This window comes from Eretmochelys imbricata, chromosome 14 (genome assembly GCF_965152235.1).
Source record: "Eretmochelys imbricata isolate rEreImb1 chromosome 14, rEreImb1.hap1, whole genome shotgun sequence".
NCBI classification, from domain to species: Eukaryota; Metazoa; Chordata; order Testudines; family Cheloniidae; genus Eretmochelys; species Eretmochelys imbricata.
The window spans coordinates 11,101,162-11,123,530 of NC_135585.1; the positions used below are offsets into that span (position 1 = coordinate 11,101,162).

General features: G+C 42.6%; 1 protein-coding gene across 4 annotated transcripts in view; it reads right to left on the reverse strand.

The window, feature by feature from the left end:
* Positions 1-159, reverse strand: part of TOM1L1 (target of myb1 like 1 membrane trafficking protein) — a 35,910-nt gene extending 35,751 nt beyond the window's left edge. For all 4 annotated transcript variants that reach the window (XM_077833249.1, XM_077833250.1, XM_077833247.1 and 1 more), the window contains exon 1: positions 102-159. In XM_077833249.1, the coding sequence (XP_077689375.1) occupies positions 102-159 (58 nt within the window). The remainder of the gene's footprint in view (positions 1-101) is intronic.
* Positions 160-22,369: the final 22,210 nt, after the last annotated feature.

The following is a 22,369-nucleotide window of genomic DNA, read 5'->3' on the forward strand; positions in this document are numbered from 1 at the left end:
CCCTCTCCCAGGGCGTTGGAGGGGCCCTGGGTTCCTCTCCCCACCCGAGTCACCCCAGATCGGGGCAGAGGTGGGTCGGTGGGTGGGTCTCCGGTACTCACCGATCAGGTGCCCCACGGCTGTGCTGAAGGGATCTTTCTGGCTTTTCCCAAAAGCCATGCTGCTCCTGCCCTCCCCAGCCCGGGCAAACCCGGCTCCTGCCTTCCCCCTGCCCCAGCCGAGCGCCCTCTGCCTCCCCGCGGGGAGCTGCGAGCCCCGCCCCGGGGCCTCCCGGCAGCAGCGGGCGAAGGCTGCGGCTGCTGCGGCTGCGGCGGCGGCAGGGAGCCGGCTGCCAGCTCCCCCCTCCTGCCCTGGTGACTGGTTCCGAGGGAGGAGCTGCCCAGGTCCCGAGCCGTGCAGCGACCGGCGGGAGGCTCATTGCCCCAGCGTCACGTGCCGCCCCCGCAGACCTGCCCGGCCTGGGCTACGAGCCACCGAGAAGGCAAGCGACAAATCCACCGCCGCTGCTGCAGCCTCGGGGGATCTGGCCGGGAGCCCGGCCCTGGCAGCTGGGGCGCCTGGAGACGGGGGCTGCTCCCTGGCACAGCCTGAGCTACCCTCCCAGGGGTGAAGAGAGGAAGAATCAGCTGGCCTGGGAGACTGGGATGGCTCCCCAGGCAAAGCTCATCTGCCAAAGCTGAGCAGACTGGCTGGCTCTCTGGGACATTTCCTTCCCCAGGGAGGAAGGATGTCACAAGGTGTGTTTCCAGCAGAGATCTCCTGAAGCCCCTTCTCTCAACCCGAAAGGATGGAGCCACATCAGTCTTGGGGATTCAGCCAGCGAAGCATCGGGGCAGGGAATGGGTCTCTTCATGCACAGTGCCTAGCGCAATGGCACTGCCAACTTGATTAGGGCCGCTGGGTGCTACCAGAGGATAAATATTAAGGCAGAGTTACTCTTCCAACTGCTAGGTGTAAACTAAAACGTTTTGTGCCATCCATCAGTTTTCCACCTCCATGTCACAGTCGCACCTAGAAGGCCCTGATTGTACTAGGCACTGTACATACAGATGGTAAGAGACAGGCCCTGCTCCGAAGAGCTAACATCTAAACAGAGAACACACACATCTCCTGAGTCCCACTCCAGTGCTCTGGGCATTGACCCTCCTCTAGGTCACTGGTCAACACAGAACAACTCCATGCCTAATACTGGACTCTAGGGCACTCCAACATCTAGTGTTTTCCTACTCCTACTCCCTTTTTCACGTCCTTTAACCAGACTTTAGTACAGGAGGAGACTTTCTCTCTCAACACCTGATTTCACAGTTTACTTAACAACCTTTTGTGTGGGACTATCAATTAAAACACATTGGGCTAAATCCCCACACCCTGTTGTTCTGCTCAAAACTCTCAGTGGCTCCTCCTATCTCATGAACTTTACAGTGAAATGGGGACTGAAGTCTACAGGGAGAAAGGAAAAATCTCTCTTCCCTTGCACCACCAACTACTGTGAGGAGGCACTAAAGATTATAAGCACTTACCTAGAAGGTTTCCCATTCAGCAGCCTGTTACAGTCTAGCCCTGTTTCTGATTTCTTCCTTTGGTATTCTTTTATTGACTTTAAGGTATTCGTTTGTTGACCAGGATAACTGCCCATAGCTTTGAGCTCAGTAAAGACCACAGAAAATTGCACCTTCGTGTGCAGTAAAATTGAAATTACACTGGTCAAGCAATAGCTATTGCTAATTAAATGTACTGCTGTATTTCCCTTCCATACAATTGGAATTATAGCAAATACAATGGGAATGTCAGCTTCTGGTGCATTGTAAATGTCAATTTTAAACCATTGTTTACTTTAGCATCCACCACTGTGAAATCACCGGAACTGACTGACTGTTTGCTCTTGCAACATTCTTGACACCTAATCAGGTGAAATGTTTTCTTAGGCCATATGTTCCCCTCTCTCCCATGACTTGATGGAGAACAGATGCACAGATCTCCGAGGGAAAAGGGGTAGAGAAAACAGAACACAAGGGTTGCTGATGTGGTCTCATCCCATGGTGCTGCGTAACCACCACTCTCCCTCTCCACACAAATTCTTCCAGAGACAGGGATATTCACTTTAGGATTGATACATTTGCTGTTGATGGCTACAGTAGTGTCACCGCTTCACAAGCTAAGCTGTGACTCAGACTTCTTTCATTCTTGGGCAGAAAGGTGAGATGAATTTTGACAAAATGAAAATCAACTCTAAAGATCTTTGCATTTGCTGATTGGAAGATCTAGCTGTTTCAGTGTAAAATAAATATGGACTCTTTTATTAACAAGTGTTTCAATATGGTATAATTAGCCATATCATAAAAATGTAATAATATATGCAAATCAATGATTCACTTGACATCAGAATTTCATTAATAAACAAAGCCATCTTGACCTGATTGCTAGCTATCTCTGTAGACTACTCATTTGACTTTTTTTGCATTTTGTGTGACTCAGTGGCTCCATCTGCTGGATAACCTTAACATGAGGGCTGCAGAAGGGCATACATTTTCTGTATGGATTACGTTAAATTAGTTGCTCGAAAATAAGTGTAGGATTTATTGTCACGAGAATGGTCTACTGCTGAAAATTATCTGTATACATTTTAATTAGATCATGTGCCAGCTGTTTGTCTCTCCCTCACACACATACTTATTTATTATAAGTGGGTGGTGCTAATTACATGTTCTTCTTGTGGTTTCATTCCAGATTAGAGTTGATCAGTTGATTCCCAATTTTGTATATGTATATTTTACTTGTTATTTGATTATGTTGGGGGCTTTTCATTTAACATCTCAACATCATATAGAATCTTATCTAATTTCTTAGTTATAGATCCCTTGTTTGAAATACAAATTTGGTATCTTCTTATTTTATTTATGGTAGGACCTAGAGGCCCCAACTGAACTCACTATGCTAGGCCCTGTGCAAACAGCTAGCAAGAGTTAGACTCTGTCCCAGAAAGCTTACAATGTTGGGGTCAGAACAATTCTGATGAACCATTTTTTTCATTGAAATTTGCTGATTTGAATTTGGAATATTTGGCAGAAGTGCTTCAGTTCTGATGAGCTTCCAAAGGACTCCAGGCAGGACTCTACCAGGTGCACTAGAAGTCCCAGGATTGGGAGTTGATGCTCCCAGGAAAGCTATTTAGGACACAGAGCTTATCAGGCTTCCAGGGTCCCCAGCGCCACATCAGGCTGACTGCTCTGGAGCCAGAGATCCTGAAAACCTGGCAGCTGCTGTCTGAAGTTGACATAATTTGTGTTAGTTTCACCGCTGCCCAGCACTCAATAGCACTGGGAAACCTAACCAGACTGGTTAATCTGACAATCTGAGGAACTCCGAGAGCATATTTCATTTTGGAAACATCACATTTTGGGGTTTCTAAAACAAAATATTGTGGGATTTCAGTTCTATGAACATTTTTGAATTTTTGACTCTTTATCCTAATTAGAGATGGAGGGAAAATGTCAAAAATCTCAAAACTTTTCCAAGATGAGAAAAATGTTTCTCACCCAGCTCCATATAGTGTAAATAGACAAGGGGGACAAAGAGTGAGAGGAAACAGAGTTCCCGGGAGAGAGAGGGTCAGCAGCAGAGCCAAGAATAGAACCAAGGGACCCGAGGTCTCCTTTGTCATAGGTAACACTCTGCTTACTGATCATGCTGCCTCTCAGTTTACACATGCAGTCGCTGGTCTGTCACTTTAATCCTAACGTGCAGCCTGATTTAAAGTTCTTTCATTATCTCTATATCTAAAGCAGCTCATCTCAGTTGCTTATTCAGTGGGGGATCAGAGAAGGGGCAACACATTCTACTGAGCTGGCAGAGTGCAATCCCTCCCCACCCCACCCCTGGGTGGTAGCCACTAATTAGCTGGATTCCAGATTATGCCCAAAATGACATGTGCCAGGATAGGTTCATATGGTTAGACTGATATTTGCACTGTTTTCCCTGTCACATTGGGGCACAGTATGCAGCTCCTGTAAACTCACAGATTGATGGTCCAAATATTTATGCCTGTGAGACTCTTCACTCATGTGCATAATCCCAGTGAAGTTAATGACTGGAACTACTTACAAGAACAATTAAGTATGCAGCTGTTTATAGGACTGGGCCTTTCCCCGTGAATCTAGTCAGAAACTATTTTTCCCCCATGGAAAATTTCAGCTAAAAACTAAATAATTTCAGCAGAAAACATTAAATTTTGTGGTGCCTCATGGGATTTGTAGTTCACTCTCATCCTCCATTATAGGCTGGGCTCCCTGAGGACTACATCTCCTAGGCTAGTGGTTCCCCACCTTTCCAGACTACTGTACCCCATTCAGGTGTCTGATTTGTTTTGCATACTCCCAAGTTTCACCTCACTTAAAAACTACTCGCTTACAAAATCAGACAATACGAAAGTGGCATGGCAGAGTATGACTGAAAAATTGCTTGTTTTCTCATTTTTATCATACAATTATCAAATAAATCAATTGGAATATAAATACTGTACTTACATGCAGTGTATGGTATATAGAGCCGTATAAACAAGTCATTGTATAAAATTTTAGTTCGTACGGATTTTTCTAGTGCTTTTGATGTAGCCTATTGTAAAACTAGGCAAATATCTAGATGAGATGTTGTATCCCCTGGAAGACCTCTGTGTAGCCCAGTGGTACATATACCCCTGGTTGAGAACCACTGCCCTAGGCTGTTCCATGGGGAGGTGGTGCACAATGGGAGATGTAGTGCAGCCAGTGAGCTCAGTCCATAGAATGACAATAGGGACAAACAGCACCCGAACTACAACTCCCATGTGGCACCATAGATGCATTTCCTAGCACATGCCTACTGCCTGGAACTGTGTGTTGATAGAGTCTTGCTAGGGGGCAGATGGTTAAAGCAAGCCAAAGAGCAGTTTCTGCCAATTGAGATGATCTGGCACATGTTTCATGGCCCCTTTGAGAAGGTAGGTGGTTATCTTGCTATGCAAGAGTGACTGCTGATAAGAGAAGACCAAAAATGGAGGGGGAGAATAGCAGGGGTCCCATTTTGGGGGGGCTCTCTCCCCCAAGTTTCATACAGGAGGTGTGCTCCCAGGTGGAGCTCTTAACTACACCACATTGGTGAGGAATGTGAGTTCTGCAGAAAGGTGCTTCTCCCAGTTTGTGCCCCTGGGGCAGGGAGTCAGTGTTTTATTTACAAACAGAGGCAGGGTGATTAAGATAAGAAAAAGGCTGGTAATTAAATTAAGGATCTGGAAGTTGTTAGATGAACCTGTAAAACAGGAACCCCACTGCAGGGGATGGGGTATGTTGAAGAAACCTCCCCTCCCCCCCCCCCACCACACACCACCACCATCTCCTGAGTCTGCAGGGGACTCAGAAGAAATACTGCTAAGCCTTCGGAGCCAAGTTTACATTCAGAAAAGAGGGAGATGTGAGGGGCATAGATGAAAAGAAGAGGCCAAAACCCAGGGAAGGGATAGCAGTGGTATAGAGAAGTTCCCATTCTACCTGTGGTACTTATGTAGCCCCATCACAGCCCCACACTGAGGTAGAGCAGTGCTGTTATTCCCATTTTACAGATGGGGCGCTGAGGCACACACAGACTAAAGGCCACATTTTCAAAGGTATTTAGGCACCTAGTGGGATTTTCAAAAGCGCCTAGAAGGTTAGGTGCTTTGTGAACCCCACCAGATGCCTAGCTGAATCTTTGGGTGCCTAAAAACCTTTGAAACTCTGTTCCTAATGCATTGACCTGAGGTCAAAGAAGAAATCCATGGTGGAGGAGTAGAACTCAGGTCTCTCAGGACTAGCTCCTTATCCACTGGACCAGCCTTTCTCTCTGCTGTATGCTGCAAAAAAGAGGCCTCTGATTTAGATGGGAGCAAAACCAAGAAGGCCAGTTCTCTGAGACTCCAGCAATTGGTCCGAGATGATTGGGAACGATGTCATTGTTGACCATATCAAAAGCAGCACAGAGGTCAGGAAGGATGAAGAAAGAAAGAGAATGAGAGTCAGATGAGAGGAGAACACTTAACCTCCAATGGGTGGCAGGTTCTGCCCCAGGCTGGGTTGCACAACAATGGCTGCTGTGCAGTTTTAGATTTTAACTGAAAACCATTTTGTTTTGTCATTTTTTCTTCTGAGTTTGAGAAAAGGAAGGAATGAGAAAGTGTTGTGTGAGTATAGATCTGATTATACCTCAAATTCTAAGGGTTTCAGCTGTATTCAGGACAATTCCAGAAGAAAGAACAGAAATTGCATCCACAAAGTCCATAAAGTCAACGATTATTGTCATGATTTCTATTATTCACTGGGCACCATCTGTGTGTTCAGCACTGTTCAGAATATGCCAGAAAATGTAGTCTCTGAGCCAATGCATATAAGATGTGAAACTCTGGATAAGATGGCTCAGATATATAAGTATGAAGTGTATAGTTACTGACCACACATGTTATCACATGTTCACTGTGATGTTAATATCTATGAGTGGAGGCATGGATGGCAATAGAAGTTTTACTTGATTAAGGACTAGAGGATTTGACCCTCCAACTTTCTTTCAAGAGGAAGAGCTGCCCAGAGCTCCCATTCCTGTTTATTTTCCTTTATTGCTTGCAGTGGCCCTGATATACCTCATAAGTCTCAGTTTTTTTCTCAACTTTAAAATGTGGGAAATTTCTTGGTGTTTGAATTGCAGTTTTCACAGGAGAATATTTTAAACCAATCACTGTAGTGTGGAAAGTAACTAGCTTTTAAACAAAAGTGAAACAGCAGTGTTGCCAACTCTTACGATTTTGTCACGAGTCTCATGATAATTACTGTTTTCCTTAAAGCCCCAGCTCCTGGAGTCAAGTGGATGTGCGATGATTTCAGCCTTCATTCTTAAAGAAAAATGAAGTTTCTAGTCCTTGTGGCTGTGGAGAAAGCTTCAAAATGTGACCCCAGTGCACCTTAAAGGCTCAAAAAGCAGAAGGCAAATAAAAAGAACCCCAAATTATTATTTTTACATAATCTCTTTATTTTAAAGCCAATATCAATTTTTCTCAATACTATTAAAGGGACTTGAAAGTGTCAGTTTTACTCCTGTTTAAAGTCAGTTTCTAGTCTATTATTTGTGGTGGGGTAACACCCCTAGAGCCTCAGGCAGGTGCAGTATAAACTCATGAGGTCTTGCCCTAGTAGGGTGTTTCCAAAAGCTAAATGATCCATTCCAAGCTTGAGGATCTACAGAAAAGTGACAGAAAGTCATCTAGATTTTTCTACAATTGTTTCAGTTGTTGGACTCAAGAATTAGGAACAAAGTAAGAATATACATCAAAATTTTAAACCTAACCAGTGTCCCTTAAGTGAATTGACACAAGATGTCGGAACATGTTTGTATTAGAGCTGAGTGGGTCTTATATTTGTTTAATTTTCTTTCTTTATATAGGAATTAGAAATGATTATCTGACTGGAGCAGTATATCGAAATCATCTGAAAAAAAAAAAAAACCAAGAGTTTTCAGCTGCCCAAGTAACCCCTGGAATCACAGTTAAAGTTGCCAGTCCCCCCATACCAAAATCTGAAATGGTGTCCCTGGAAAATAGCACAAAACATTTATATTGTTTTCATTTCACAGGATTCAGGATGGAAGGATTTTACATTTATTCAACACTTCTTGCAAAAAAACCCCAACCCAACATTATAGAAAACACTTTTGTTTGTGTTTTGCTTCCTCAGTTTCCTGGTTTCCTTTCCCTACCCTCCTTCTCTTCCTGTTCCCCCTTTTTCCTCTTTATCACCAAAAAGGGGGCGGGGAAGAACAAAAAACAATAAACCAAAACCGGAAAAACCCAGCTACATTCCTTTCTCCCACTGTTAGTCTGGGTTGTCTCTTTAGATTGTAAGCTCTTCTGGGTAGAGACTGTCTTTTACTATGACTTGGTCCCTAGCACAAATGCAGCCCCAGTCTCAGCTGGGGACTGTCGATACTTGTGTAATACAAATAATTAATGATAATCTGCAGTGTAGTCAAGTGCCTAGAGCAGTAACCTGGCTTCACCATCGACTCACTCTATGGCTACACTTAGAGATAGGGGTGGGATTCCCAGCTTACGCAGACATACACACGCTCACTCAATGACAGCTAGCCTGCTAAAATAGTAGGGTAGCCACAGTAGCATGGGCAATGGTAAGCTAGCTGCATGGGCTAGCTGCCCTGAGTATAAGCCTGCCCGGACCCCATGAGTATGTACTCGGGACAGCTACCCTATGTTGCCATTTGCTGCTACCCTACTATTTTTAATGCGCTAGCTTGATGAGTGCTAGCAGGGGTACGGTGCCTTGAGCTGCGATCACTGCCCCAGCTCCAAGTGTAGACATAGCCTATGATTCTATGACAGTCCCTCAGTAAAATTACCAAACGTGCCTCAGTCCCATTTTCCAGCATGATTTCCATGATAGACAGGCACTTACCCTTGCTTAGGCACTTTTAAAAACTGCCTAGCAACATTTTTAGGGACCTTGGAAAATCTGCCTCTACTACTGGGATTCTCAGAAGCCTCTCCGTTCCTATCGCCCATTGATTTCTATGGAAGTCTGGTGCTGAGGCACTTTCGAATAATGACCCTCTGGACTTCAGTTTTCCCATCTGCAAAATGAGTCTCACAATGCCCATTCCCTGCAGGGATGTTGGGAGGCTAGCTAATTGATTGTTTGCAGAATGCTTTGCGATCCTTGTGAGAGAGGGAATGGATAAGAGCAGCGGTTTTCAACCAGGGGTACACAATGTGATGGGTTCCCCTCGGGGTGCCGCCTGGAACTGGGGTACCACTTAGCCCCCTGATGCACCAGCCTGGGCTCCCTCTCACACAGTACTGCTATGACAAGCTGCAAAGCCCTCCATCCTGCACTTTCACCAGCATTCACACAGGTAGGGACACACCCATCTGCAGTTACACGCAGGCTCTCTAACCACCAGCTTCCCAGCTTATGACCCCAGAGCAGGACCGTCCTGCCCTGGTCAAATCTGGTCAGCATATACCCGGTCTACCTCTCCCTCAATGTGAAGAGAGCAATGCGCACTTGTGGTGACCAAGCAGAGATTTTCCCCAAGCACTCCAGTCAAAGCTCACTGGTTTGGATTAAAACATAAAATGCATTTAACAACTATAAAAAATAGATTTTAAGCGATTATAAGTGAGAGCAAACAGATCAAAGCAGATTACCTAGCAAATAAAAAAAGTACACTAACCTTAACATACTAAATAGATTGGATATGAATTAGCAGATTCTCACCCTGAGAAATGATACAAGCAGGCTGCAAATTCTGAAAGGGCAAGCTGCACTAGATTTACAGCTTGGAATCCCCAGGTCTTTCATACACAGGCTAGAAATCCCTTTAGCCTGGGTCCAGCACTTCCCCAAGGTCAGTCTTTGTTCCTCAGGTGTTTCCAGGAGTCTTCTTGTCTGGGGAGTGAAGAACCCCAGATGATGTAACTCCCTGCCTTATATAGCTTTAGCATATGAAACCCTTCGTTTCAATGCTTGGTTCCCAGACCAGTTTGTGGAAAAATACTGACACCCCAAGATGGAGTTCAGAATCATGTGGCCTGGTCACAAGTCGTTCTAAAGTCATAGCAGCCGTTACTTACAGGCTGTCTGTAGCATTCTCAGGAAGGCTCACAAGGTGTGGGATAAGCTTTTTCTAAGGCCTATTGGTTTTCCTAATGGCTTATTGCCCTGAATAGGCCCTTCCGCACCCACTATCTAGACTGAAAGCACCTTGCCTAGTGGGTGTCACCCAAGTGTAACTACATTTGAAATACAGATCCCTAGTCAATATTCATAACTTCAGATAAAAAAATGATACATGCATAAAAATAGGATAATCATATTCAGCAAATCATAACTTTTCCAATGATACCTTACATGACCGTCTTGTACAAAATGCATCATAATTATGCCATAATCATATCGTAATAATATACCTATGAAGAATATAGGGTGCAGTGTCATACTCGTACCTCTCGGGGTACGCAGAGGCCTTCCAGGAGGTACATCAACTCATCTAGATAGTTGCCTAGTTTTACAAAAGGCAACATAAAAAGCACTAGCGAAGTCAGTACAAACTAAAATTGCATATGACTTATTTATACTGCTCTATATACTATACACTGAAATGTAAGTACAATATTTCTATTCCAACTGATTTATTTTATAATTATATGGTAAAAATGAGAAAGCCAGCAATTTGTCAGTACTAGTGTGCTGTGACACTTTTGTATTTTTATGTCTGATTTTGTAAGCAAGTCATTTTTAAGTGAAGTGTAACTTGGGATACGCAAGAGAAATCAGACTCCTGAAAGGGGTACAGTCATCTGGAAAGGTTGAGAGCCACTGGATAAAAGGACCTTGTCTACACCAGGAGTACTTTGCTAGTGTATCAGTAAAGCACTTTTGTGTGTGAACGGAACTATACTGGCAAAAAGGTGTGAATGCTGCTGTAGTTTATGCTGATTCCCTGAGCTGGCATAAGTTATACCAGCATATGTACAGTTCTGCTGGCATCGCTGCATTTGCATTTTGGCTTATACTGGCATTGCTATGTCAGTAAAAATAACTGCACCCCTAAATGACACAGCTGTGTCTGCAAAAGTTTCTAGTGTAGACTAGGCCTAGCAGTTTAGAATATCCCCGATTTTTAAATAAATTAATGAGAAATGCCTTTATCTGTTTTAGTCTTTAGTCAAGCCACTTTCCAAAGGCTTATATATATATATATATACACACACACACACACGTTAGGTAGTTTACTTGAACAACCAGTGATATTTTATATGAAAATAATACATCACAATGATGATTTATGGCACCATTTACAACAGGGTTAAGCCTGATATTTTGGGAGGGATCCGTTTTTAAACGGAGATTTGCTGGGGTCATAAGTATCCCTCCCCGAGTTGTCTTTGTCTTCATTGAAAGTCAGTTTCTATTTCTTCCTTGTTATTAAGTGCAACAAGAATACAATCAACAGAAATCTCACTGTAGCTAAGACAGAGGCTTGTTATGGTCTGTGCTGGTAGCTGAACTCCAACAAACAGCCAAAGGACTAGATCAAATCCTCTTTGCATAATCTCCATTAGCTCATTGCATTCAGATAACAGCAAGCCTAATCAGGAGGCCTTTGGGTAAATTAATTTAATGTTTGTCTGATTTGGAATCCAATCTCTCAGACTGTGGAGCAGTCCCTGAGTGTCTGTCTGTTAATATTTTTTTAAAATTAATTAATGGCACGTTTAATTTGCAATATAGGAAGAGGACAAAATGTTTTGTGGGATAAAGGGATGGTTATGTTTAGTTATGCCCAGTAGAGGGCAGTCTTGCTTAACTAACTGAACTTGGTCACCTTTATTGATACACCTGATTTACTGAAAAGGGGTTCCAGTAGAGCAGCAACGGCGTGCTGGAGTTTATCATTTAAACACTGTGGTCCAGGCACAGCCCTTTAGCCTTAAAAATGCTGCCTGCCTAGCTAGAAGGGAGGAACTCAGTGTTATCCAGTGCAAAGCATTCTGTAAGGGAGGGCATAGATCACAGCACTGTGGGATGTGAAGTCTTTCGGGACTGAAAGTAACGGAAAACGCTACTGATGGCATCATATTTGTATCACAGAGGCTGTAGCAGAGATGCTGTAACCAAGATCATGGCCCCACTGGGCTAGGTAGTGTGCGAATACTAGTACCAGACAGTTCTTGCCTTTTTCTGCCATCTTGTCTGTGGAGGAAAACAACAGATAACTGGTACCTTTTTGAATTGTCAAAGGGGATGTCTGAACTGGCAAAAGAGCCTTTTAAATTAGAAGCTATGAAAAAGCTTTTATTCTAGGGAGATCCTGGGTTCATTTGGCCAGTGGTAAAATAAAATGTTAAACAAAATGCAAGTGTCCAATTTAAAGAGGAACTCCTTTCTAAGTTATACTAGCTTGATCTAATCCCAGCTACAGAGTCTCTCTCAGGAGTTCCACTGTGCCACGCAGTAAGACATCAGGATTCCATATGGGGTATATATAACTCCAAGTGCTACAAGTCTAGTTTAATCTGCTTGTCAACTCTATTAAAGTTAATGATGAAAATCTTTCATATCTCATTCCTTGCTGCAGTACAGATTTCCTCACCTCCCATGGACAGCTTTAAAGAGACACCTTTCATATCTCATTCCTTGCCGCAGTACAGATTTCCTCACCTCCCATGAACAGCCTTAAAGAGACACTGTGTTATTAATCAGCGTGGTTTTTTATTCCAGTTATGCTGGACCAGAGATGAAGTCTTTAGATAGACCTTGGCATCTACAGTTTTCCTGAAGTCTGATACAGCGGTCTGCCTCTTTTTCAATATTTCGTTAACTCCTTTGCCAAGCATATAGTTTGGGAAATCCTCTGAAGACCTTTAGGAACTGAAGGAGTCTACATATAATTTTCAATTCCAACAAGGGACTTTCTCATTGTGATATTCTCTATAATTATCAGTGTGGAAAACAGCCCTGAAAGAGACTGAAATCCTCATAAACCCTATACAGCAGCAGCAGGTATGGCCTTATATTGAGAAGGTCATGTTGCTATCAGTAATATTTCAACCACCTTGCAGAGCAGCTCCAAGCAAGAGCTTAGGTTAGCACTAATGAGTTCTCTTCTTTTTTATGTCATATTTGGGAAAATAAAAAAAGCCCACCAGTATCTTTTAAAGGAAACGTTAAGGAAAATAATTCTCAAGCACCATGTCCTCATTAAACAGATTCTCTGGTTGCCCATGAAAACAACATATTGGATATTTGAGCAAATTGACCAAACTCAGAGAGCTGGGTGGTTAAGTTATGTACTGGGTGGTTAAGCTCCTTGTCACTTTTCGAACCCCAGTTCAAATCCATGCCCTCTTTAGCTAATGTAAAGCCTTGCTGCTCCCGGGGCTCTATCCTGCCCTAATTAACCAAAAGTCTCAGCTGAGCTGTCTGATGGATTTTAATTACAGAGTTATTAATTCACGGGGAAAAAGTTGACAGATGTTTCAGGTTGGTCGGAGCAAATTAAAAGGCAGGTGCCTGGCATAAAAACTCAGAAACGATCAAACAAATGACTCATACATGCTTAGCTGTTCTGCAATGAATACTGTACATCGTATCATTCAGTGTACTGCACAGAAGAGGGCAGGGTGACATTTCTTCAGAAAATCCAGTTTAACTAGCCATCCAGAATATTAACATAGACTCTCTCTCACACACTTTTTAAAGATAAAGAGGTTCATGAGTTTATACTCTTAAAGGAGCCACAACGTATTTTGTGAAATTTTGTGCCCATCTCACTTCTAGGCAAGAAAAAGTTCCAATATTTTCATAGGTCCTTTTAGTTTTGCAAAACCTTGTGCAGAGCAGAAATAAGCAAAATAACTGGCCATTTATTTTATGGACAGTGTTACTGTATCTGGGTGCATGCTGCACTGTGGAACAAAAGACTAGCCAGTACAGCCCACAATAGACAACATCTACAGTCAATCCCCCGCTCCTGCCCCGCCGCATTGACACCTTGACCCATCAGATGTAAAAAACCCAAATTCAAGTCTGCCAAAGAGAGGACAAGCAGTCACTTGCTTAGTTTGCAGCAAGGGAGATTTAGGTTAAATATTAGAAAAAACGTAAGGGTATGGAATCCCTTTCACTCGAGATTTTTAAGACCAGGTTACAGCAAAGACCTGTCAGGGATGGTTTGGGTACACTTGGTCCTCCCTCAGCACAGGATCTCCTTCCAGCCCTACCTTTCTCTGATTCTATGCTGCCTGGAGGCTTCTCTCTTCTCCAGTACTTATATGACTGATCCATCTGTTGTCTGCTGTACTGCGCCTGCAGAGGAGACAAAGTGAGTGCAGCAGCAACTCTCCTACTGTAACACCTGTAAAAAAAGGCACTGAATTTCCTTCTTCCCCTTTCCCTAACGGGGGCAACCATTCACCCACTGGCTTCCCAGGAAAAACAAAGAACCAAAGTCTGTTCAGAGTTGGGGCAAAGCATTCTTTATAGGGGAGGAAGTATTAGGATTCCATCTTCCTTCCACCGCATTTCTCTGTTGTTAGCGCTCTGTATCCAGCACTTTACTCTGGCTTGTGGGCTTCCACGCAGTTGGTGTTAATAGATTAATGCATGTCACCTTAATGGAGATTTATGGCAGTGTCACTTCCATGACATGCTAAGCCTGAACTAGCCTGTAGCAGGGGGAACTCAGATATTTCCCAGGGTGCACAGCCTCAATTGTGCACTGCAGCTAGCTGGATGCCTGTCTCATCTGTACAGCTGACCGGTTTGCACAGCTGCCTGCATTCTTGAGCGTAAGCCCTTTGCAAAGTAAGTTCAGAGAGGAATGAAACCTGCAGATGCTGCCATGTGCTGATACCAGGGTGGAGCACTAAGAAAATATTTTCTGTGGCTGTGATGAAATTCAAGGCAGAGGGTTCACTGAGTCTCAGTTCAGTGTATTCCTTACACTAAAGTTTTTGGCAAACATTTCCCACCAATGCAGTCCCTCTGAGGGGTATTAACATAGGAAGCGGAAGAATACATGAGGCTCCTGTGGCTGCCAGTATTTTTTTAACTCTGTCATCTAACCCTCCTTAGATCTAAATAGCACAGTGTTAAATACTGCAGGAAACTTGGCGGATAGTTCCACAGTTACTCAGTGGCTTTGTCCAGATCCCACAGGCAGCTTTGGAAATCTCAGCTCTTGTGTTAGCAACAGTGGGAAATCTTTGCTGAAAAACTAATCTAGCATATACAAGACCTTGTGGTGATCAGTAATTGATGACCAAGATGAGTTGAATTTAGGGTGACCAGATAGCAAGGATGAAAAATCGGGATGGGGGTGGGGGGCAATAGGCACCTATATAAGAAAGGCCCAAATATCAGGACGGTCCCTATAAAATCAGGACATCTGGTCATCCTAGTTGAACTGTATGTTGGGAAGTTGGTTGTGAGCAAGGGCCTATCAGAAGTACTTAATCTGTTGGCTTGCTTTGCACTGAGTTTGATAATGCGAAGAATCTGTCTTCACTGTTAGCTGAGTTTGTAACCAGTTAAGCAACCTGTTATCTTGTGAGCAGACAGACTATTGAAATGTAGTAGCATCCAGAGAGAAACACAAAACTCAGAGCAACTCTTTACTCCTGACCCTTCTCAGCTTGTAAGGATCATCTTCCTTGGCCTTGCACTGATGCTTTCTGAAATGCATCACTGACATTGTGAACGGTTAATGCAGTACTGTTTGAAAAGGGACTACATTAATGCACATAAGGGAACTTTCAGTACCTGTCAGCAGGGTCCACATGGGCCAGATGGTGCACAACGCATGGATGCCCAATAGACTTTACTATTTATCCCTGCGAATGTGGACTAAGGCACTGTGTAGACAAGTTCACTGTTGATAAATAACTTGTCTTGCAGCTGTCCTATTTAGAGGAGCTTTTGAGATATTTGACAATAAGTAACTCAACTGTAAATTGCCACATTTTCCTCAAAGTGAGATTTTATGTTACAAGATATTTCTGGCTAGCCAGAATGAATATCAATTCCTGACCTTGGATACAGACCCAAAATCTAGAAGAAAAGTAGATTGGAGAAAGTGATTTCAACATCAAGGATAACAGAAAGCAAATGACTTTCAGTTCTCGGAGAGTACTTTACAGAGCATTATCCCACAAGTACAAAGCATGGGAATTGTATATAAGAATTCTGAGACATTATGGAGAGACACTGTACTACTTATGCTTATTTCTCCTTTTTCCAAAGAAAGGCCACCAGTGATTTCTCATTTATTTTAGTCCCCTCACATGGTCTCCTATAACTGGAATGAGATCTAGTCTTCTTCCGTTAACACCTATTAATCCCTTGTCCTGTACCCCACTGTAAAACACACAATCATTTACTAATATATGGAACTACAGGATTAGTCATTTACTTATATGGCATCTTATTCCCCCATCTGCTTGGTGACTATCAGGGTGACAATTCTGCAATCTGATCTGTATGGCAAACCTTTATGTCCCTACAGATACCCACTGAAGTCAGTGGGGCTCTTCACAGGTCTATCTGCATGGATCACATTGTAGGTTGTAAACAAAGAACAGGGACCTTTCCACTTTATTAATGTCTAATGCACTTAATACACTTTGGAGATTCCAAACATACAATGGCCCAGATCCTAAGCTGGTATAAATAGGAGCATCTGTTTACCTTAGGTACTTATATGGTCTCCATTACTGCTGTATCCAAGTGCCTCATAATCTTTAATGTATTTATCCTCAGAACACCCCTGCAATACAGGGAATTAGAGACTAAGGTCCAATCCTCAAAGTTATTTAGTTAGTGTTAGGCAGCTAAATACCTTGGAGGAGCCAGATCTAAGTGACCTTGCCTGTGGAAGCCAGTGGGGGAGCAGCAAATGGAACCCAGGTCTCCCGCATCCCAGATAAGCAGCCTAATCACTGGGTTGTCCTTATTGATTTACATAGTGCTACACCAGTTTACATCAGCTGAGACTCTGGTTCAATCATTCTGGGGTTTATCAAAATGCAGATTCACCGGGGCCAAGTGAATTTTTTAAAATATCAAATAAACTTTTACTATGGGCTTTTAAAAGTTTCTCCGAGCAAGGTTTTAAGGAGTTTGCAACTATTGTAGTTTTGTTACTGTGCGTAGACACAGAAATATACAGTACATGCATCGACACAGTAGCACAGCCTAACCTCATAACACTGGTACGGTTAACGCAAAGCAATGTGATTCCTGATGTCGCAGATAAATCATGTTTTCCACCACTACACATAAATGTACTGAGCTATAGCTAACATTTCATCTGGCAGGCAGAAGTACCCCCAACCCCTTTCAATCTGGAATTCTCTAACCACCCATGGACAACAAGATATTGTGCATCTATCATCAATTTTCTGAGTCCCTGGGGAACAAGGCTGCAAGCACAGAGACGCTGGCAAAGGCTTGTTACTCATAATTTCTTCATTGTGAGTTCATGCCTGTCCTTAATTTGGCTCAATTGAGCCAAATCCATATCCAGTTGCACCTGATAATACGACGCATTCAGGTCAAGGTCACTAGCTTTAAATCAGTATTCTTGTTTTACTGGTCTCTTCTCATTTGAATGGCAATATACAGCAACCAGTGTTCATTCTCGATTTTGAGTTAACAGCACATCACTGTCCTTCAAACATGGTACCTGAGCTTTGGTTGAACTCCTGCTGCTTTTGTTGCCCAGTCGATTGCAGAAAACATTCAATACAGCCCAAGTCACTAGCAGACTTCATGAACGATAACCCTTATATCAGTGCATTAGAAGCAGTAGTGACTTTACTGGAACCAAGAAGATTCAATGTAGGATACTTGCTGCTATTGTTTTATCAGTTACAGCTAAAATACAATTTCTGTGAAATGAGTCGCCAGAGAAAATTCTACTGAACAATTTTTGTATTTTCTTTTTTTAAGAATAATAGAGGCAGGCGTTTATCTTATCTGGACCACTTACTTGTTTGACAAGCCATGATAGAATTTGGTCTGCATCTTTAGTATTAAGATAACACTGCGTAGCTGTACTGTAACTCATAACCGATCTCAGCTCAGCTGCATTCGATCACCATCTCTTAATGCTCACGAAAGCAAATAAGTTGTGCTGCCAGCAGTTCTGTTTATCTCTTAATAAAATGTAAGTAAGCAAAGAGTATGGGCGCGATTATAGACGCTTAAGAAAAACAATAGACAGGAAGATAGAAATTGATCATATGTAGCTTACCTACCTGGTGCTCTAGTCCCATCAGATTTTACAAGCAATGCAGACAAGCTGGCTCACTATTTTTATGGGAGGCTTCTAAGGAACTAATGGGTGCTGCTGGAAGTGTTGTTGTGTTTCACTAGGTGGCAGTCTTACCTTTAAGTCAGTACAGGACCAAAGCCACAGCACAGAGCTAGAGAGTCGAGGTTCCATGGCACTTTTTGGAAGGGCCTGGATTGTAATATTGGTGTCCTGATCTAATTCTACCTTGGGTAATTAGACCTTTCTTGAATTTTTAATTGGACATGGCATTGCTCTTCACTTCCTCCACCTCTGAATTATGTTGCTGCGTGCTATTAAAGACCAGCTGCTGCATTTCATCCAAGAGCTGCCTTGGCATCAGCGGTAGGAAACACGATTTGTAAGTTAGTTTGTAATTTAGTCAAAAAGAAAAGGAGTACTTGTGGCACCTTAGAGACTAACCAATTTATTTGAGCATGAGCTTTCGTGAGCTACAGCTCACTTCAGCTGTAGCTCACGAAAGCTCATGCTCAAATAAATTGGTTAGTCTCTAAGGTGCCACAAGTACTCCTTTTCTTTTTGCGAATACAGACTAACACGGCTGTTACTCTGAAACCTGTAATTTAGTCGGTGGTCATTTGGGATGGAAGCCACTGTTGTTCTTATAAGAGCAACAATTCAGAACATCTGAGAGAAGCCCTTATGTCAGTTCTGGGCAATAATAATCACAAGACCAATTCTTCTGCGTCAAAAATATATCATGCTGGTAATTACACATACTGAGAAAAGAGGAATTTTCAGCAAAAACAACAGACAAAGAAATGTCTTTAACCAGACAGAACCCCCTCCTCACATTGTCCCTATACATATTTATAGGCAGAAAAGGTATTTTGCCTCTTAAGTTAGGGACCAGGACTTCAAGAGGTTAACAGAGTTTAGACACCTCTTTCCACTGTCTGTATGATAAAAAAATAATAATAAAGCATTCCTATGTATGGAACAAAATAGTTGTGTGCTGAAATTATTTTTATGTACAGTATGTGTATGAAACCTATTAAATTATATATATCTACAAATATATGTGTATCTACGATTATATACATATATGTGCATGTATCCAACTCTGCAGATTTGTACATGTGCACACATATGTACATGTATTTATATGCATCTGTTATACTTCAGGGAGCTTGTTCCTAAGTCTGCCAGGCAGTTTTGAGACGTATCCTGGCTTCTGATCCTATGTTGGTGGGGGATATTTATAGCAGAGCAGAACTCTGCCATACATCTGACCGGGAGGGCAAAGGCACAAGGCCCTGCAGTGGCACAGATGCACCAGCCTGGTGTTCCTTTGTGTTAGGGCCCTTTTATGTCACCTGAGTGGCACAAAGGGGTCATAGCCTGCTTTGAAATCTGGCCCAATACATGTACTGTATTTATATTTATGCACTCTAGATAACCAGACAAGGCTGGATCCTCAGCTGGTGTAAATCCACATGGCTTCATTGGGCTACATCAATTTACATCAAGTAAGGTTACAGCAGGGAGTAAGGTCTGAACGCTAATGGCCAATATGTAGTGCCTTAACAACAGTCAGAGATGGGAAAGCATCGAAATTTGGATCTGACTTTGGATCCAGACTTCTGAGGTGGAAGAGTGTTCTGATCTCATGTTCTGGTTCATATAACATTCTCTTTGGGAAAAATTTTCAAAAGCACTTAAGTCTCTTAATCAACAGGAGTTAGACTCAGAAGCCACTTAAGTGCTCTTGAAAATTTTACCCTTGATCTATATGCTGTGCACACCCACCCACCCACCGCTACACACAGTGTGAACATGCTGCAATCAACATACTGAAAATCTATTAAAATTCAGAAACAACAGTTATGGAGAATTATGTTTCAAAGTCTCTTTGTTTAATGCAGACCAAGACCTTCAAGTATGAATACTGAAAAAATATTTTTCAACCACCAGCTCAATAGCAAATCATAATAACTAAACCCTATGAGGGAATATCATTGACCTTTCCTAGTACCTCGTTTGCTTTGCCTGGGGATGTTTAATGTCTTGATGCAATCAGTCATTTTGGGCTATTTCTAGTTTGGCAAGTCTTTTGTAATTCCACCTGTCTTATGAAAACAGTTAATATTTAATACCTAGTCATCAGTAGAGTCGATCTGCCATCCCTTGTGATATTTTCTCGATTTCAGCTACATTTTTAAATCACACATTTTTCCAGAATGACTGATTGTATTTTTTTTAAAGCTAGCAAACCTTGCTACTTTGCCATTTGCTTTATGAGAGGGAACTTAGTGTGTGGATGGTGTGTTTTTTGGTTTTGGACGAGCACATGGAAGTTTTGTAGTTTTTCAGAACAACTTTCCCAGGAAGATCAGAGTCACGGTGCCACATTTCAGTCATATATTCTATGTTATGGACCCGTATTTCACATCTAAACAGCAGAGTTTAAATTCTGCCCTCACTGCTACTATTTCAGCCGTGCCTAAAGGAGTTGTGGTTCAGATGCCCTATGTTCCCATTCTCCTTTATGGGCCAGTCTCCCTGGCTTGACTACATTGTCCATGATGCACAGTGATCTCTCCCTTTGGCTGAGCTGTTGCAGTGCATCATGGGAGTTACATAACCAGATTGCACCACAGGAGTTGCGTAACTAGACTGCGCCAATGGAGTTGTATTCTGGCCAGGGAGCCCAATTCAAAAGTGGGCATGAGGTATTTGCGAAGATTAATGATGAACCACCCTAAAAAGAAACATTTTTATTTTGATTTTCATGATAGAAACTAGAAAAAAATCAGCAACAATCAACATTTTTCCCATGGAAAATTTCATTATTTTGGAAATCACATTTACACTTGAAAAACATTTTGACAGAAAATTCCCAATCAGCTTTAGTGTAGAACCAAATCATTAATATAAAGGAAACTAATGCATAACCATCAGATTATTTTATACTTTCTATACATACTGTATGCTACTGGTTTATCCCTTATAATGCTTGCTATGTAGATAGCCTGGTCTTGTTTATTTCTTTTCCAATTTTTCCTGTACCGTATTGCTAAAGACATAACTGATTAAGCGGGAGCAAGAGAACTTGTTTGAATGAGTCCTGGACCAGCAAAGACCTGTTCTCATATTATATAGGAGAAGAATAGCTAGGTAAGGTAGATTTTATCTTGCCCTGTTCTCATTAGCATTTTATAGACAGTTTGGTTATGACTTTTTTTTTGGCAGGATATGACTCTTGCAAAGGCATTGACAGGTGACACATCACTAATTCAAATGCTACCTTCAGCAAATACATTATGAAAGCTAGAGGGACACTGCTACAGAAATACCTGCAGAAAATATACAGCAGATTTTAAAACTGTCTCACCTACAGCAGGAGAGAAATGCTTGACAAGGGAGAGAATGTAGTTTTGATTCATATTTCAATTCAAAGTGAAAACAAATAATATTTGTAAGGGATGCAAACATCTTGTGCAGAACTACAGCTCCGTATGACCGGGAATTTTTAATCCCAGAGTAATAAAAGCAAGGTCCTCGGCTCTTCACTATTTGACTTTGGGCAACTCATTGAATCTCTCAAGTTAACATGGTTCTAGTCAGTTTTGCTGATGCTATTCAATGGTGGTTGGTGAAACTGACAGGAATTATGTCAATTTCAGTCCACAGCTGCCAGAGCTTCCAGGGTCCCAGGTTCCATGGCAGGCTGCCAGGGATCCGGGGAACCTGGAAACCTGGGTCCTCGGTAGCCCTCATGGAGGGCTGAAAGGGAGGCAGGATGCCCTGGGAGTGCCAGCTCCCAAGCTCTATGGTCTGTGCTTAGCAGGCTGCTGAGCAGCCAGGTGGGCAAGCTGGCAGGAAACCAGTTTTGAAATCTGCCTGTGGTCCAGCAGAAGGTGGTCACTGTGACACTGCACTCCATATTCTTCACAATGATATTATGATGTGATTATGCCATAATTCTGATGTATTTTATGCAAGGTAAGGCATGAGTGAGGTCGTTGGAAAGGTTACGATTTGCTGATTATGATTATTCTATTTGTATGCCTGTATCATTTTTGTATCCAAAGTTATGAATATTGACTATGTATCTATTTCACGTGTAGCTATTCCTGGAAAACGCCCACTAGGCAAAAGGCTCTCAGTCTAGATGGCTGGCTGGGAAGGGCCCATTCAAGTTAATGAGCCCTTAGAGAGAACAATAGACCATAGGAGAAGCTTATCGCCCATCTTGGGAGCCTTCCTGAGGACAGCCTCAGAGTAATGGCTGCTGTGACATTACAGAGACATGTGACCAGTGTGATGAAGTGGGACTGTTCTTAATATTTTCTCTGAATACTGGGTGGGTGCCTCAGTTTCCCCAATGCATTTCTTAAGTATCTAGGTGGTGGGATAAGAGTGTGTGATTGTTGCAGAGCCCTAGAGGGCCTGTGTGATGGTGTCTGTACAGAGAATGGCCGACAGTCTGTCTCCTGGCAACTGATGGCCTGGGCCCCTCCTCTACAAAGGTGCCAATCGA